We start from the raw sequence: 17,075 nt of genomic DNA, 5'->3' as shown, positions 1-17,075 counted from the left end.
GACAACTGAAATAAATACAGCCATGGCACAGATCGCAGAGGCGTAAGCCAGCCAAGTGCAACATCGCAGAAATCAGTCTGGTGGATGTCAGCCTCACCGGAAACAGACAACCTCATTTTCTCAGGCTGAAGACACTGCACCGCAGACCCTCGACTCAGTCTAACCAGACAGGGAAGTTCACCTTTAAGCGGTAGTGCTGTTCTCACCAGAGTCCATCCCTTTCAGAGGGGGTCCCCTAAGCTGCACCCCCACCACACACACTTCAATCTAAGCCAGGAGTTTCTGAGCCTTGCCTGCCAATCTGCAGCTGTCCCTCCCCCACACTTCGGTGGTGATGGGTGGTTCAGAGGCGACTAAGCTTCCAAATGCTGTCCGCCTTCCCCTTTATAAATGTGACATTTAAAGCCCCTTTGGCACAGGTAAATCACAATTACATTTTCAAGGGCCTCTGGTCCCATTCCAAATCCATGAACAACCTGAGCTGGCAGTGGGAGGGCTCTCTCTCTCTCTCTCTCTCTCTCTCTCTCTCTCTCTCACACACACACACACACACACACACACACACACACGGCTCCAGCCTTTCCCACTTTTATTCCTCCACACAGCTCCTTCTCATTGCAGCACTTTACCTGTCTTTCCTGCAATGCTGATTCATTCCCACTTCCCTCCAAGACCCAGGAGAGCTTGGGGAAGTAGAATCAGGGACAGAATCCCCAAAGGGAAGGTGGCAGGAGGTGTGGGGCAAAGCTGAGCTGGGACACAAGGCTGCTCTCAGCCACTCAGGGTGAGCTCTTCAGGAACCAGGACCCCGGAAGGGCAAGCTCCCTTCTCCACGGCCATCACCATGGAGGGGTCCTCCAAGCTCCCCATTTTTGATTTCAGAGTGCCTCAGACTCAGCCGATGGGTCATTTTTCTTGTATATTTTCTCTTGATTGCCCTCCTTCATGGCTGCATATCTGGCTAGCGTGAAGAGATAGTCACTGAGTCTGGAGGGGCAGAGAGAGAGAAGCAAACAGAATGGTTTGAAATGAGAGATCAACGCTAACTGGGTCTTTCCATATCTGCCTACAAGGAGAAGATAGAAATGACGTGCTCTGGGCACATTGTGTGGGGATGGTGGGCCCTGCCATCTTGCACTTGACGGATGGCAAGTGAGGCCAGCTTCTGTGAACATCAAGGACTCTAGTGTCAAGGCTGGGACCATTCCTGCAGGATGAGGCCATTGCCCCAGCCCTACCCTGTGGGCCAGGTGACTTTGGACCCCTCTCTGAGCTATTTCAAGTGATCAGGGCTCATGTGAGTGACCAGTTTGGGTGTTTCCCAAACTAGAGTGTGCACAGGCATCACTGGGGAGGTCTCGGCGATGTGCAGATTCTGACTTGAAAGGGCTAGGCCCAGGACTCTGCAGGCCTACTTCCCTCCCTGGGTGATGCTGACACTGCTGGACTGGGCCCTACCGACATTCTGGATCATTCTCTGTGTTCGGGTCTGTCCGATGCATCATGTGCAGTGTAGGATGCTGACAGCACCTTTGGTCTCCACCCACCACGTGCCAGTAGCACCCCTGCACCCAGTGTGACAACCCACAGTGCCTCCAAACATCGCCAAAGGAACCGGCTGAGAAGCACAGGCTGGAGCACTCCAGAGATCAGAGCCAGCCCCTTTCCCGCCTCCTCCTTTGCACCAACAGCAGTGGGCATCTGTGCATGAGGCCTTCTGCAGGGGCAGCGGTGGAGGGAACTAGAGGACAAGATGCCACGGGCCCACAAGACACTTTCGCTGTCAGCTCTTCTGCCTCCTGCGGTCCCGCACCTTTTGCTATTTCACTCCCAGTGCTGGGCACCATGCTCCTCCCTCTCTCTGCCCCGGTCCTGCCCTCCGAGGCCAGCTCCACACCACGTCCTCCCGATCCCTCCCCTGACTCGGCCCCCGGCCCCATGGCAGCTCTCAGGGAGAGTAAAGGGGAGGTGGTTGGGGTATTTCCATCCCCTGGGCCTCGTGCTCCTGGAGGGCAGCACGCGCCTACTGTTTGTTGGCTCTGTGAAGCCTTACTGAGGAGACGAAATGGCCTGTCCCATGCAACACTATGGGACCGCAACGGTCCCCCCCAGCGTTGCTGCTTTGAAGGGGAAACAGACCTGCTCCTCACTCCTGGGGAAACCCCCCCTCCCAGAAGGGAAGGAGCTTCTCAGGACCCGTCAAAGCCAGACCATGTCCGTGGGAGGAGTGGCCACAGTCAGGGGCCAGACCCCAGCTGTGAGGTCACTTTCTAGACACCCAGGACAGCTCCTGGGGTGCAGACCTGACTCCCTGCATTCCCCCAGCTTTCTAACCGCCCCCAGGCTCTGGCCTTGCCCACACTGGTGCCACAGGAACCAGGGCTGAGGTGGGAACCAGCAGGGCAGGCTTTGGGCCAGGTGTGGCTCCAGCCTCAGGGGACAGGCTCGAGGCAGGAAGCCCTCCCTGACCAGCCTAGCTCACTGGGGCCTGCACTGGGGCCCCTGAGCTCAGTTTGGTCTGGCTCTCTTCTCTTGGTTCACGCTGCCCCAGGCCCTCTTGAGGAGAGGAAATTGGCTGATAGTGAACCTGACTTCTGGCTCCCTGGTCCGTCACCACCGAGAGGCCTGTTGAAACCCCCTGTGATGGATCCATCATCTCCGATGCCTGAGCACCCAGCCTCCAAGAGCACCCTTTGCCCCCGCAATGCCGCTTTGCACTTACGTTTTTCTTTCTGGTTTTTACAGCAGCCTCTCCCAGCAAGATCTAAATCTTATTGGGACAGGCACAGTGCCCACCCTGTTCACCGCAGCCTCCCCCATGCCCGGCGTGGTGCCTGGCACAGAGCAGATGCTCATAAACACTAAGGGAATGAGGGGGAGCGGGAACACAGCCCCACGCAGCTCCTCGGACCGCCGCACTCCTGCTACCTCCCACAGATGAGCCTCGGCTTTCAGAGGGGACCCCCAGCCTCCATGCGAGTACCTGTTTAAGAACTTGGCCACGTTTGCATCGGTCTCTCCCATCTGGACAAGAGGCACCACGCTAGAAAGGAAGGAGACACTGAGTCATGTGACACCATGAGGCTGATAGGCTCTGACCTGGGGCCTGAACCTTGAGCGGCATTTCACACCCACCACCGCTCAACCTGAACCTGCCCAGGCTCAGCCAGCACCGGAGATGACGAATCTGTCACATTTTTCACCAGGCCATTGGCCCCCTTCCCGTGGGCATATTGCAGGAGGGCCTGGCCAAGGAGGGCTGGAGAATGGCAGGGGTGCTGAGGGAGCCCCCCTGGCCTAAACCACACCCCAGCCAGCTGGTTTTTGTGCCACTGGACCTGGGTCTGGGTGGGGTGAAGTTGGGATAGTCAGCCTCTGCCTTCAAAAAAAAGTGGGGGCCTAACCCTTAATTCCCATTGGTAAACTCTAAGCCCCTTGTAAGTCATTACTTAGAACAGCTTCACAGGGGAGACAAAGACCCAGGCAGACCAAACTCTTGATTCCACAGGATTCTGGATTCCTGGGGTCCATGCCAGTCTATGGGTAGATACATGAGACACTGGACCATCTGCTGGGCACCAGTGTCGTGGCAGGCCCTTGCCGAGCGTTTCCCGGGTATCACCCTGTGGCATACCCCTTGTTGGCAGGCCAGCTCCCCAAAGCCCGGCCTCAGGCTTCTCAGCCCCACCCAAAGCCATGCAACTGGCAGCAGCCCAGCAGGGTGTGCGTTCCAGCCTGTCACGGAGCTCCAGGCTGTCTCTAGTGGGCACCGCGTGCTCAGCGAGGAGCTTCTTCACCCGATGTGCCCCAGGCGTGCGTCCCCACCTCAGTGACAATCTGTGTCTTGTCACTGCATAGCCGCTGCATCGAGGACCCACCAGCTGCCCCGCCATGCCTCTTTGCATGGAGGACCCATCCGCTGCCCCGCCATGCCTCTTTGCTGGGCCTTGGGCTGGTTTCCAGTTTCTTGCTATTATGAGCACTGCTGATGTGGATGGCTTTGTACAAACGACATTCTTTCCTCCTGAAGCCAGAGCTTGCTCTGTTCCCTGGGATCTCTTAGGAACTATCTGGGCCCGAGAGCCTTTCATGAAGAACAAAACCTTTGTGGTGTGGGACTGTGGGAAGAGCTCAGGCTTGGCCCAACAGACCTGGGCTGGAATCTGGACTCTGCTCTCAGCCATTTCCATGACCGTGGCCATGGTGTCATTTCTCTGAGCTGCAACTTCCTGACCCCTGTAAGGCGGAGGCCACCACCACCTCTCTCCCAGGCTACCAAGAAGGACTAAATGAAATGATGAGTGTAAAGCACCTGGCACAGCCTGTCCATGGGAGCAAAGTCAGACTCGCTTTCTCTTCTCTGTGAAGCTGGCTCACAGCCTGGTCTCTGAGGGGTGTAGACAGAGATTTTGCTCATTTTCTTCTAAAGATTCCTTGAAAAGCCTGTCAGTAGCTTTGTGGGAATGGTGGTTGGTCTGTTGGCAGCGTCCACCTGGGCTCCACACAGCCGTGCGGGCGTTTCAGGGACCCTCTGCACCCAGCAGCCAGCAGGGTCCTTTCATGTCTACCCCTGTCCCCAAGATGGCTGAGAACCCAGCAATAACTTCCTGTTGCTCCCAGAATACAGGCTCACAAGCAATGTGCAATTGTGTTGTCTGATAGTCCATTTGGTCACATGCCACCGTCTCCACTCCACAACATGGTGCTCTGAGGACAGGGACTTGGTCTGTCCTAGTCTCCGTCTGGCACAGTGGAGGGGCCCAGAAAAGGTCTGTTGATGTGTGGCCGGATGGCTCCAAGCTGGCCCTGCTGTGCCTGCCTCCTGCCGGCTGTGCAGAGGCCCCTCTCCCTCTCCCCGCTCCCTCTCCCTCGGGCCCTCTTACCGTCTCTCAGCTCTGCGGCACACCGCCCGGCAGAAATGCAGCGCCGAGCTGATCTTGCCTCCTGACTGAAAGGAGAAAGGGGTGTTGCCTGAGCAGGGTGGGGAAGGTGTGCCCACTGCAGACAGGAGCTCCTCGGAAGTCCAGCCCTGCCCCCCAAACCGGGCAGTGTTCTGCCTCCAGGAGCCCTGCCAGGGCATACCCACTGGGCACCCTGCTCCAAAGTAGGCAGAGCTGGGAGGGACCAGTGAGAACCTGGAGGGAACTGGAGGAACTGGAGGACACTGTCACTGTGAAAAGAGGGACTTATTCAGAGCCCACGTATGTCTGTCACTGCACCTGCCTGCAGCCGCCCCCCAGTTGAGCCTGCCCAGTACCTACAGGCAGGATGAAGGCCGTGAGTGGTGGGAGCTGGCTGGTGTACTTGTCGATCCACTGCTCCAGCTCCAGGATGGGCCCCGCCTCAAATGTGGTGTACTCTGAGAAGCCAAGGAGCAGAGGGAACTGCCATGAGGCCATCACCCACCAGACCATGGCGGGAACCGTCACCGCCACCTTCTGCCTGGTGTCCCGCAGGCTACTTCTGCTGGCTCAGAAGGTACCTCCCTCCCAGGGCCTATAAGCAAGGCTGACTGGTCCATCTGTGGGCCCCTGGGGGCCTGGGCTTCCAGGTCATAACCCCTAGGAGAGTCCCCTGACCCTAGGGCCTTCTGAACACCCACAGGAGTTTGAGAATTACTTAAGTGAGCCTCCCGGGCCGAGGAGCGGGGTGTCGCCAGGGCAGAGCCGACGTCCTGCAACAGGCACTGGATCTGGGGAGCGACAGAAGGTGACAATCAGGTTCTATTCGGGATGGGCTGGACAGAGAGGGCATTGTTTCATGTGCAGAGGCACCACCTAACACACTGGCAAAGCCCGCGACAGCTAGCTCGGGAAGGGCTGTGATACAGTGTGGCTGTGTCCCCACCCAAATCTCACGTCAAACTGTGATCCCCAGTGTTGGAGTGGGGCCTGTGGGAGGTGACTGGATCAGTGGCGTGCTTTTGAATGGTTTAGCACCATCCCCCTACTGCTGTCCTGTGATAGAGTTCTCATGAGACGTGGTTGTTTGAAAGCATATAGCACCTCCCCCTTCACTCTCTCTCCTGTCAGCCATGTGAAGATGTGCCCGATTGCCCTTTGCCTTCTGCCATGACTGCAGGTTTCCTGAGGCCTCCCCAGAAGCAGAAGCCCATAGAGCCCACAGAACCGCGTGAAGATTAAACTTTTCTTTATAAATTACCCAGTCTCGGGTAGTTCTTTATAGCAGTGCAAGAATGGACTAATACAGGCTGTCAGACCTTGAATTGGCTGACATTTGAAGGCAAAGTCTGAAACTTCAGCACAACATCTTTGTTGGATAACCAGCCCCGTTGAGGGGACCTGGTGTGGCTCTTTTGCAGTCTGAGGGAGGAAAAGGCTCCCGTGGGGGCAGCAGCTGGGTTAAGCAGACGACTTGAGTCACATGCCCAGGGACGGTCAAGAGGAACCATCTCAGCTCTGCCCACGTCTCCTGTGCACCTAGGCCCTGTGAGCTTCTCTTCTTTTCTCAGCATTTGACAGCTTTGGTTTTCTAACCTGTAATAGTTGGGCCAGGACGTCAAATATGACAGTGGTATCTAAGATCTAGACACTCCAGAGCTTAGAGAATGTAGTCAGTGGGGCATGCGGGGGTTCCGGGAGCAGGACGCCTGGCTGAGTGAGGCCTGTGCTCCATCCCGGTGGGGATGGGTTTGCTTGGAACAGAAGTGGTCTGTTGCTGTCTGCCGCAAGGATGCCAGGCCCCTGCAGGACGATGGTCCAACAGCTCCTGTGCATGTGAAACCCACAAATACCACCTCTGACTCTGTGCCCAGCCAGGGTCCACTCAAGCTGGATGCTGGGCTCCAGGAGGGTGAAGGTCTGTACTTCTGACCTCTCCTAGGATGGCCACTGTGACAGCATTCAGGAAGCAGGCCATACTGTGTGAGAGCAGAGGCTGCCCATCCAGCACTGGGCGGGAACCTTCCCAGGACTGCTGACCAGCTGACCTTGGGCAAGCTGCTTCCCTGCTTGGGGTCTCTGCGCCTTCACAGTCAAAGCAGGAGTAATGATAATACCCACTTGGTTGGCCAGCAGCAGCGTGTAACCCGGGGCCTGGAGAGAATTGGCACCAGTCTGGGAATCAGATTCCAGCTCCACTGATGCCTGGCTGTGGGGGCTGGGCAAGTCAGCCTCTCTGAGGCTCAGTTTGGCTCCCTAGAAACTGTGGATATTGACTTCCACCTCATAGGCATGTGTGAGGGTGAAATGGGTGATGTGGGGAGAGCAGCAGCATGCTGTCCGGCCTCATCCACAGGCCCTGCAAGTGCTACCGGGCCAGGTGGGCCCCCAGGTGACCCAGACACAGTCCCCGCCCTCACCGTGCCTAGGCTGGGTGGGAGGCAGACGGGTTAACAGGCTAACACCCCTTGTGATGCCTGCGGTTAGAGGATGTGGAAACCCAGGGGCACTCCTAACCCAGCTGGAGGTGAGGTGGCCAGGGAAGGCCCTGGAGGAGGTGATGTGGCAGCTGCGACCCAAAGCATGCAGCATGCACGGTCTCTCCCTCCACCACACAGAATGTTCTGGCCACTGAGGCTTCCCATCCTCCTGCAGCCCCAGCCTTGGCAGCCCCACCTACTCCCCTCCATCCGCTCCCAGGGACCTGAGAGGGCTCCAACCTGGGCTTCAGAACTGAAGTGGGCAGGGCTGACTCTGCAGGGAGGTTCTGTGTGAGATGGAAACTGCAGCACCCCAGGTGTTCAGGGGTGGCGACCAAATCTCTGTGCTTGAAGTTCTGTGTGGGTCACAGGCCCCCTCCTTCTCAGAGAACAGAACAGTGACACTGTGAAGCAGGAGTCCCACCGGCTGAGGGCTGACTGCGGCTGGGCCTCCCTGGGTTCCATCTGCATCGGGCATGAGCGAGGCGCTTCACGCCGGCTTCCTCAGCCTCGGTGCTACTGCCATTCACGGCCGGGGCATTCTTTGTTGACGGGGGCTATCCCGTGCATTGTAGGATATTTAGATGCCAGCAACACCCCCACCTTCAGATGTGGCAACCAAAAATGTCTCCAGACATTGCTCAGGGGGCCCTGAGAGGCAGAAGCACCCTGGGTTGAGAATTGCTGCATTTTAAATTCCCTCACTTAGTACCATCCTTACCACTTGCCTATGAAGGAAGATTATATGTCTTCAATTGTTTGTTTTGGAGACAGTTTTTTTTTTTTTTTTTCAGACAGGATCCCACTCTGTTGCCCAGGCTAGAGTGCAGTGGTGTGATCATAGCTTATGGCAGCCTCAACCTCTTGAGACTCAAGCGATTCTCCCACCTCAGCCTTCAAAGTAGCTGGGACTACAGGTGCGTGCCACCATCCCTGGCGAATTTTTAAAATTTTCTTTGTAGAAACAGGGTCTCTCTATGTTGCCCAGGCTGGTCTTGAACTCCTGGCTTGAAGTGATCCTCCCACCTTGGCCTCCCAAAGTGCTGGGATTACAGGCCTGAACCATGCTCGGCCTGAGACAGGGTCTCAATCTGTTGCCCAGGCAGGAGTACAGTGGCATGATCACAGCTCACTGCAGCCTTGACCTCCTGGGCTCAAGAGATCTTCCTACTTCAGCACCCCGAGCAGCTGAGGCTACAGGCACTCACCACCATGCCTGGCTAATTTTTAAATCTTATGTAGAGTCGGGGTCTCACTACACTACCCAGACTCCTGGCCTCAAGTGACCGTCCTGCCTCAGCCTCCCAAGTGGCTGAGATTGCAGGTATAAGCCACCATACCCAGCCTGTCCCCATTTTACAGATGAAGAAATGGAGCTCATGGAGGGAGAGTGATTAGCCCCGCTGAGTCCAGTGGGGGCCACCAGGGATTAGATCCCCAGCTCGGGGTGAGACGGTGTTACTCACTTTCCGAAGCTCTTCAGCAAACGTGTGGCCCTTTTCTGTGACTAATTCCAGAGCAAACCTATGAAGAAAAAGGAAAAAGAATTTGCCTCTAATGTAATGTCCCTAGGCCCTGTCTGGCCATAAACAAGATTCTCAGGTGGTAGGCCATTTAGTTAATTTCACTGTAATGGCCACATTATTTTTCTTGCTGACAATAAGAACATTACAGCCTTCCATTTGGGGGGGTGGTATTTGTTTCTTGAAATGCCTTTTCTGATACTCATTATTTCCAGTCAACAATTTCTTTTTGAACAGATACTCTGGCCAAGCCCAGGAGAGTCAGTGGTGAACAGAAGCTGATCCAGGCTCTGTCCAGCAAGCTGGTGACAGGGTGAGTAGTGACAGCCTCAAGTGCTGGATCCTGAGATCTGACCCGTGGCCCTGTGGTTGGTTGTAGGTGTGTGGGAACTGGACAGACCCAGGTGCAAATTCTACACTGCTGCTGACTGTCTCTGAGGCTTCAGGCAAAGTTTGCACCTTCACGTTCAGGAGTGTGATATTCAGGAGTGTGATATCTAATCTGATTAGGAGGGCTTCCTGGAGGAGGTGATACTGGAGGGGAGACTTTTAAGGCTGGGGAGGACTTCCCTCATAAAGCAGGGAAAGCAAACTGCCCCGGACACAGGTAAGGACCCTGGTTCTGCCTCCCTTAGACCCCTGCACTTCCCGCCTGCATGGGTCAGTGCCCTGGCAGGAGACAGTGGCAAACTGCAAAGATTCCTGGAGGAGGGCTTTGGGAAGGGACAATTCACAGAAGTGTGGGCAGAGTTACGGGAACTGGCAATGGACGGCAAACACAGGGAAGGTGCTACTCACCCTGGAGGGAGCTGGATTCTGGAGTCACTCAGCAGGGAGGGAGTTAGGTAGGGAGTCCAGCTGCCACCAGAGCCATGCACCACTGGGGACGGGGTCACGCACACTCCCGAGCTCTCTCTACTCACTCTCCCATCACCTGCTGGTACCTCCCATTGGCCGGACCCACCCAAATGCCACAAGACCAAGGAATCAAGGTGGCATAGCCACCAGGTGATAAGGTGGTGTAATAAGGTAATATGCAGCCTCCTAGGCATAAAGAGAAGGTGAAGAGAAGGGATTTGAAAGGGCCATTGGAGAATAACCAGTCCATCTTCCTGGCACATCTTACAGTTAGAAGTAAACACGCTAGTGTGATCCCCGCCTGGTGTGTTTTCCCCTCTGGACCGAAGGAAGGGCTGTGCAGGCTGGGATGCAGTCTGTCTTCATCACAGATGCCTCATGCCTGGCTCACAGGAGGTGTGCAGAAGTATCTGCTTGCCAAGGGACACTCTATGACCAGCCCAGTGGCAGGCCCCCCTCAGTGCTTGCCCCATGCCCGCTCCCACCCTCCTAGCTGCCCAATGAGTGCTGCCTGCTCCCTGCTCCCTGCACTCTGCAGCTCAGGAAGGCAGGGCTGAGGTTCTCTGTTGAGCAGCACCTCGTACTGTAGATGCTTGGTCAATACCTGACAAAGGAAGAATCCACAGCTGAGGTTTCCCTGACCTCCTGCTCATTCTCAACTGAGAGACAAGGGCTTGTGATTTAGAGCTCATCAGAATAGCTGACGGGAAAACTGGCCTTTTCTCCCTTTGCCCACTTGGTCTTGTGTCTGCCCTCTTCTGGACCCCTTCCCACACACACCAAGGGGTTTGTTTGCCTTCTCTACCCGGCTCTGGCCACTGAAATATAAATACGTGGAAGGCATCACTCTCGTCGAAGGTTTTTTTTTTTGGAGACAGAGTCATACTCTGTCGCCCAGACTGGAGTGCAGTGGCACAATCATAGCTCACTGCAGCCTCAACCTCCCAGACTCAAGTAATCCTCCCGCCTCAGCCTTCTGAGTAGCTGGGACTACAGTTGTGCACCACCACACCTGGCTAATTTTTTTATTTTTCTTTTTAGTAGAGACAAGGTCTTGCTATGTTGCCCAGGCTGGTCTCAAACTCCTGAGCTCAAGTGATCCTCCCACTTCAGCCTCCCAAAGTGCTGGGATTAGACATGTGAGCCACTGTACCCAGTCTTTTTTTTTCAACTTTTATTTACCAACAAAGTTCAGTTTCCATAAAGACTGTCAAAAACTGCCAATGTCGACTGTATTTCAAGTCATCATGGTCGGGTGGTGGGAAAAGTTTTCAATCAGCAATGATCACACCTTGGGTAAACTTCGTTGGCAACAATACTGCCACTGCACAAGCACCTGGCCGCAAGGAGCCACTGTGAGCTTCGCCATGACCTCTTTTCCCTCTGCCATGATGACAGATAATTATCCCAGACAGCGGCTGCCCTAGCAGAGTGAAGGCCACATGGAGCCAAAGCACATCCCCCCTGTGACAGGCGTGAAGTAGGAGCAGCAAGTTCACCATTGGTGTCACAAGCCAGGAGATCTGGGGGCTGTTTGTGTCCATAGCACAACCTGGCCCATCCTGACCAATTCCTTGAGTCCACCTTCTAAACTCTGGCTTATTTAAAAACCAGCATGACAAAAGAGATCACATTGGATGTCCTGTGCATTATACTAACTCATCTCTTTCACTCAGTATACTAACTTCAGTGGCACACACAGGCTCACCTGAAAAGCGGGGATGAGAGGGAGGCAGCTTCACATGGCATGGGACAGAGGCCGGCGCAGGCACAGGCAGGGCCAAGAGGCAAAGGGGTCTGCAGACCCGCAGCCTTGTGGAGCTGACCAGCCTGTGCTTCAGGGCTGAGGGAAGTTCAGTAAGGACTGACAACCTCCGAGGCAGCTGCCCAGCACATGTGACAGCTTCACATTCATTACGTTCACTCATACTCAATTCAAATGCAACCTCAAGGCCAATCCTGTCCCCCTTACCCAATAGCTGAACTTAATTCATCTGTAGTTCCCACAGCTTCAAACACCTGGTCATCTTTGGGTCTCCTTTCTCCCGTGAAGGTGCTAGAAAACCCTGTGGAAAAAAATGTTTAGCCACCCAAATTAAGATCCTGTTTTCCTGATATGCCAGGTTTTTTTTTTTAAAAACTTTCAAAGCTTTTAAAGAACCTTTTCTCTCTTTTTTTGAATGGTCACTCTGTTGCCCAGGCTGGAGTACAGTGGCACGATCTTGGCTCACTGCAACCTCTGCCTCCCAGGTTCAAGTGATTCTTGTGCCTCAGTATCCCAAGTAGTTGGGATTACAAGTGTGTACCACCATGCCCTGCTAACTTTTTGTATTTTTAGTAGCAACGGGTTTTTGCCATGTTGGCTAGGCTGGTCTTGAACTCCTGGCCTCAAGTCATTCACCCACTTCAGCCTCCCAAAGTGCTGAGATTACAGGTATGAGCCACTGCGCTAGCCCTTAAAGAATTTTCAAGTTGAAGTATAGAATATACACAGAAAAGTGCTCAAATTGTAAGTATGTGAGTGGTGAATTGCTACTAACTGAATATACCTCCGTGGTCAGCACCTAGCTTAATAAACAGAACATGACCAACACCCTGAAATCCCCCCCACACCCCTTTCAGTTGCCACTCCCCAAGGGTTAACCACTATCCTCACTTCTTTCCCGACGTGCTTTTATTTTAAACTTAAAAATCACACACCACGGGAGGCTAAGGCAGAAGAACTGCTTGAACCCGGGAGGCGGAGGTTGCAGTAAACAGATATCATGCCACTGCACTCCGGCCTGGGTGACACAACAAGACTCCGTCTCAAAAAAAAAAAAAAAAAAATCCTGATAAATAAAACATATGTGTTATATATTTTATATCATATGTACATTACCATTATATGTCACATGAAGTCAAAGTCCTCTGTACCTCTGCCTAGCTCACAATCCCTGCCTTTCTCCCACAACCTCTCAGAAAGTAAAAGCTGCCTCTGACAGGTGGGAGCTGGCTTTCGCTATCGAGCAGGCTTTGGGGTTGCCAAGTGCTGGCCTGGCACTCACAGGTAGACTGTGGTGTTCTGCTGAACACAAACCATTTCACAGAACACTGTCAGACGCTATGACTGTGACGGTTCAAGACCAAAACAAGGCCATAACGTCTGGAATAACGTCTGAGCACAGATGACTGTCCAAACTCCAAAAGATGACCAAACCTCCCCCTTCCTTGGCCGATGTGAATGACTGCTGCATCTTTATCCATTACAGCTTTAGCACCTCTTTGTCCCTTCTGTCTTCTAGAAAAAAATTAAGATACCAATTACAGGCCAGGTACAGTGGCTCACACCTGTAATTCCAGGACTTTTAGGAGGCCATTGCAGGCAGATCACTTGAGGCCAGGAGTTCAAGACCAGCTTGGCCAACATGGTGAAACCTCATCTCTACTAAAAATAGAAAACATTAGCCAGGCGTGGTGGCGCACACCTATAGTCCCAGCTGTTTGGGAGGCTGAGGCACAAGAAACACTTGAACCCGGGAGGCGGAGGTTGCAGTGAGCCGAGATCGTGCCACTGCCCTCCAGCCTGGGCAACAGAGTGAGACCCTGTCTTAAAAAACAAAAAAAAAGATACCCAATTACAGAAATAGCCCTGCTTCCTAACAGGATTTGATCCAGAGCAAAGCCCCACTTCCTGGAATCCTCCCCGAAACCACCCAACACAAACCCAACCCTATAATAAGTCCTTTCCAGCATCCTCTTTCTTCTTTTTAATTGTGGTAATAGATGATACATAACAGAAATTTTACATTTTGACTGTCTTTAATTTTACCATTCAGTGACATTGGGTATGTCCTGTGCATGCTTTTATACTTTCACTATACAAGCATATATCCAAAAAAACAATACATACTAGGGATCTGCATATTTTTATACTTCAAAAAATGGTATACTGGCTGGGTGCGGTAGCTCATGCCTCCTGTAATCCCAGCACTTTGGGAGGCTGAGGTGGGAGTACAGCTTGAGCCCAGCAGTTCGAGACCAGCCTGGGCAACATAGCAAGACCTTATCTCTACAAAAAAATTAAAAAGTATTAGCCAGGTATGGTGATGTATGCCTGTTGTCCCAGATACTCAGAAGGCTGAGGTGAGAGGATTGTTTGAGTCTGAAAGTTGGAGGCTGTAGTGACCCGTGACTGTGCCACTGCACTCCAGCCTGGGTGACAGACTGAAACCCTGTCTCAAAAAAAGAAAAAGTATCATACTAACACATTCTTCTGCATCTTTTTTCTATATAACATCATGTTCTAGCATTTAAAAAATGATTAAAGTAATATATACTCATTATAGGGCCGGGCGTGGTGGCTCACACCTGTAATCCCAGCACTTTGGGAGGCTGAGGCGGGCAGATCACAAGGTCAGGAGATCGAGACCATCCTGGCTAACACGGTGAAACTCCCATCTCTACAAAAAATACAAAAAATTAGCCGGGCACAGTGGCGGGCGCCTGTAGTCCCAGTTGCTTGGGGTGCTGAGGCAGGAGAATTGCTTGAATGTGGAAGGTGGAGGTTGCAGTGAGCCAAGTGACTGTGCCACCGCACTCCAGCCTGATGACAGAGTGAAACTCCATCTCAAAAAAAAAGAAAGTAATATATACTCATTATAAAAAATAATACAATAGAATAAAAGTATGTAGATAGTGAAGTCCTTCTGTTCGCTCCCCTCTCACAACTTAATCTCCCCCGCAGGAACAGTCCCAGGTGTAACCCTTCAGAGACTATTCTACACATATCTGAACACGCATATACGCACATGCTTATTCAGATAGATTCAGGCTTTTGTCATTTAATATACCTTGGGTGTTTTTCATTTCACATTACATTTTTGTAATGTATATTAAGTTGAAATCTGTCATATATTATACTTTTTTTTTTTGAGACAGAGTCTTGTTCTGTCACCCATGCTGGAGTGCAGTGTCAAAATCTTGGCTCACTGTAACCTCCGCCTCCCGAGCTCAAGCAATTCTCCTGCCTCAGCCTCCCAAGTAGCTGGGACTACAGGCATGCGCCACCATGTCCAGCTAATTTTTGTATTTTTAGTAGAGATGGGGTTTCACCACATTGGCCAGGCTGGTCTCAAACTCCTGGCCTCAGGTGATCTGCCCACTGGGCCTCCCACAGTGCCAGGATTACAGGCATGAGTCACCTCGCCTGGCCACATATTATAATTTTCAGTGGCTGCAAAGAATTTGGAAGAACTTTAAAATGGGGTATGCCATGTGTATTTCTTTGCATTTTTCACCTGTCCCCACCCTACCTTTGTCTCCTGTTTTGGTGTAAATCTTGGGGATCCTGGGTGTCCTCGAGGAAGGCTGGGGCCTACAGAGAAATAGACATCAATAGGTGGTAAGTGGGGATGGCTTACACAGAGGGTCAGCTCCTCAGTGGGTCCCAGCTCGCTGCTTGTAACCCAGAGGCACCACTTACCCCTTGCTGCTTAGATGGTAATCTCTTGTTGATTTCTTTCCCCTAGATCCCTTCTAATAGCAAACATTTTGTGGGCAAGACACAGAGCTGGGAGACAGAGCATGTACAGTAGTGATGTAATGCCTTGATCATAGTAAATGATCAATAAATATTTGCTGAAGGAATTCACTGATCATTTGCCACTGTTCCTGCACTGTGCCAAGTAGTTTACAGGCATTATCTTCTGGAATTATCCCTGGAATCTTTCCACAACTCCAAAGGTAACCAACACCTATTATCTTCATTTTACTGAGGAGGAAACTGTAGCTCAGATGAGACTCACCTTCCTAGGTCATCCAGGAAGAGGCAGGAGTGGGATGCCGAAGGCTGTCCTAGGCTGGAACACAAACTTGAACTTCTATCCTACTGAAACTCTCTCTCTCTCTTTCTTTTCTCTCTCTCTCTCTCTCTTTCTTCTTATTACTGAGATCGGGTCGTACTCTGTCACTCAGGCTGGAGTGCAGGGCACGATCTAGGCTCACTACAACCTCTGCCTCCCAGGCTCAAGCAATCCTCCCACCTCAACCTCCCCAGTAGCTGTGACCACATGTGTGTACCACCATGCCTGGCTAATTTTTTTTTTTTTCTTTTTTGGTAGAGACAGGTTTCATTATGTTGCTCAGGCTGGTCTTGAACACCTGAGCTCAAGCAATATGCCTGCCTCAACCTCCCGAAGTGCTGTGACTGCAGGCATGAGCCACTGTTGTCTGGCCTATGATTATTTTGTTAACAGACAGGGTCTTGGTCTGTTGCCTAAGCTGGAATGCAGTGCAGTAGCATGATCATAGCTCACTGCAGCCTTGAACTCCTGGGCTCAAGTGATCCTCCTGCCTCAGCCTCCCAAGTAGCTAGGATTCTTAACTCTACCCTACCCAAATTCTTATCTTATACTCCACCAACTCAGGGCCTCTTGCAGGGAAAGAAACCTGGGCCACTTCCATACTATGAGGCTTCGAGTGTACTCAGAGATGAAGAATTGGCAAAACAGCTCAAAAAGTGGCATTTTCAAATAACAAAATAAAATGTAAACGACTCAAGAGCATAGCTCAATATTAAAATGTGACATTATAAGGCCATTCGAAGGTTAAGTTCCTGGAACTGTGGACTAAATTAATCCATTATTAATCCACGGTACTCTAGAGGTTCTGAGATGTGGGTTGGGGTGCAAGTTTCAAGGTATATGAGGAAAGCCATCTTTAGAAGGTGCTGGTGTATCTGGGACCTAGGATAAAATGCTTTGGAGATTGGTCACAATCTGAGTCGAGAGCCCTCCTGGCCCACATGGGATACTCTCTGCCCTGCCGGATGATAGATAGCGGGGCTTCATTAGGACTTAGGCAAAGATTTTCTGGTCTCTGGCCCCATGTGACCCAAGTTGCCACGGTGACGTCACGATAGCATGGAGACGTCACCTGACGGTTGCCGCGGTGACCTCACGGCGGTGTGACGTACCCATGGCGACGACACCACGATTCACGGCAGGTGTTTGAGTTTCCCTTCCCGCCAGCCACTCACCTGTCCCCATCTTCCACGCCCCGAGGGCCGCGGCTCTGGAAACGGGGATGCAGGAGCCTGGCGGCGCCGAGGCACCTACGCAGGCCAAAACGGCTCCCCAGGCCCCACACAACCATGATCCAGGCTGCTTGACAGACCTGACCCCGCCAGGTTCCCGTCCAGGCCCCGGGGTGACTCCACCCACAGCCGGCCGCGCCACCGCTCAGCTGTCAATTTTCATTGGTTCGCGGTTCTCGCCCCAGGGCGGGACACTCCTAGGGACTTGATTCCCATTGGTTTAATGGCAGGAGCGGGG

The 17,075-nt window shown here is 52.7% G+C and overlaps 1 protein-coding gene and 1 non-coding gene across 2 annotated transcripts; both read right to left on the bottom strand.

Moving 5' to 3' along the window:
- Positions 1 to 572: 572 nt before the first annotated feature.
- Positions 573 to 16,944, bottom strand: MMAB (metabolism of cobalamin associated B). Its single transcript, XM_012469117.2, has 9 exons — positions 16,781 to 16,944; positions 15,057 to 15,118; positions 11,735 to 11,828; positions 8,848 to 8,905; positions 5,620 to 5,692; positions 5,262 to 5,359; positions 4,884 to 4,948; positions 2,984 to 3,043; positions 573 to 987 (listed from the first exon to the last, which is right to left on the bottom strand). The coding sequence occupies exons 1-9, from the start codon at positions 16,894 to 16,896 to the stop codon at positions 879 to 881; spliced, it is 735 nt and encodes a 244-aa protein (XP_012324540.2). The 5' UTR covers positions 16,897 to 16,944; the 3' UTR covers positions 573 to 878.
- LOC135276297 (U4 spliceosomal RNA) lies at positions 10,958 to 11,098 on the bottom strand. The gene has a single exon (XR_010343866.1). It is a non-coding gene; the product is annotated as a U4 spliceosomal RNA (small nuclear RNA).
- Positions 16,945 to 17,075: the final 131 nt, after the last annotated feature.

Source organism: Aotus nancymaae, unplaced genomic scaffold, assembly GCF_030222135.1.
Source record: "Aotus nancymaae isolate 86718 unplaced genomic scaffold, 86718_ANA_hifiasm-v0.15.2.pri h1tg000021l, whole genome shotgun sequence".
Taxonomy (NCBI): Eukaryota; Metazoa; Chordata; class Mammalia; order Primates; family Aotidae; genus Aotus; species Aotus nancymaae.
This window is presented reverse-complemented; position numbering and strand designations above follow the sequence as displayed.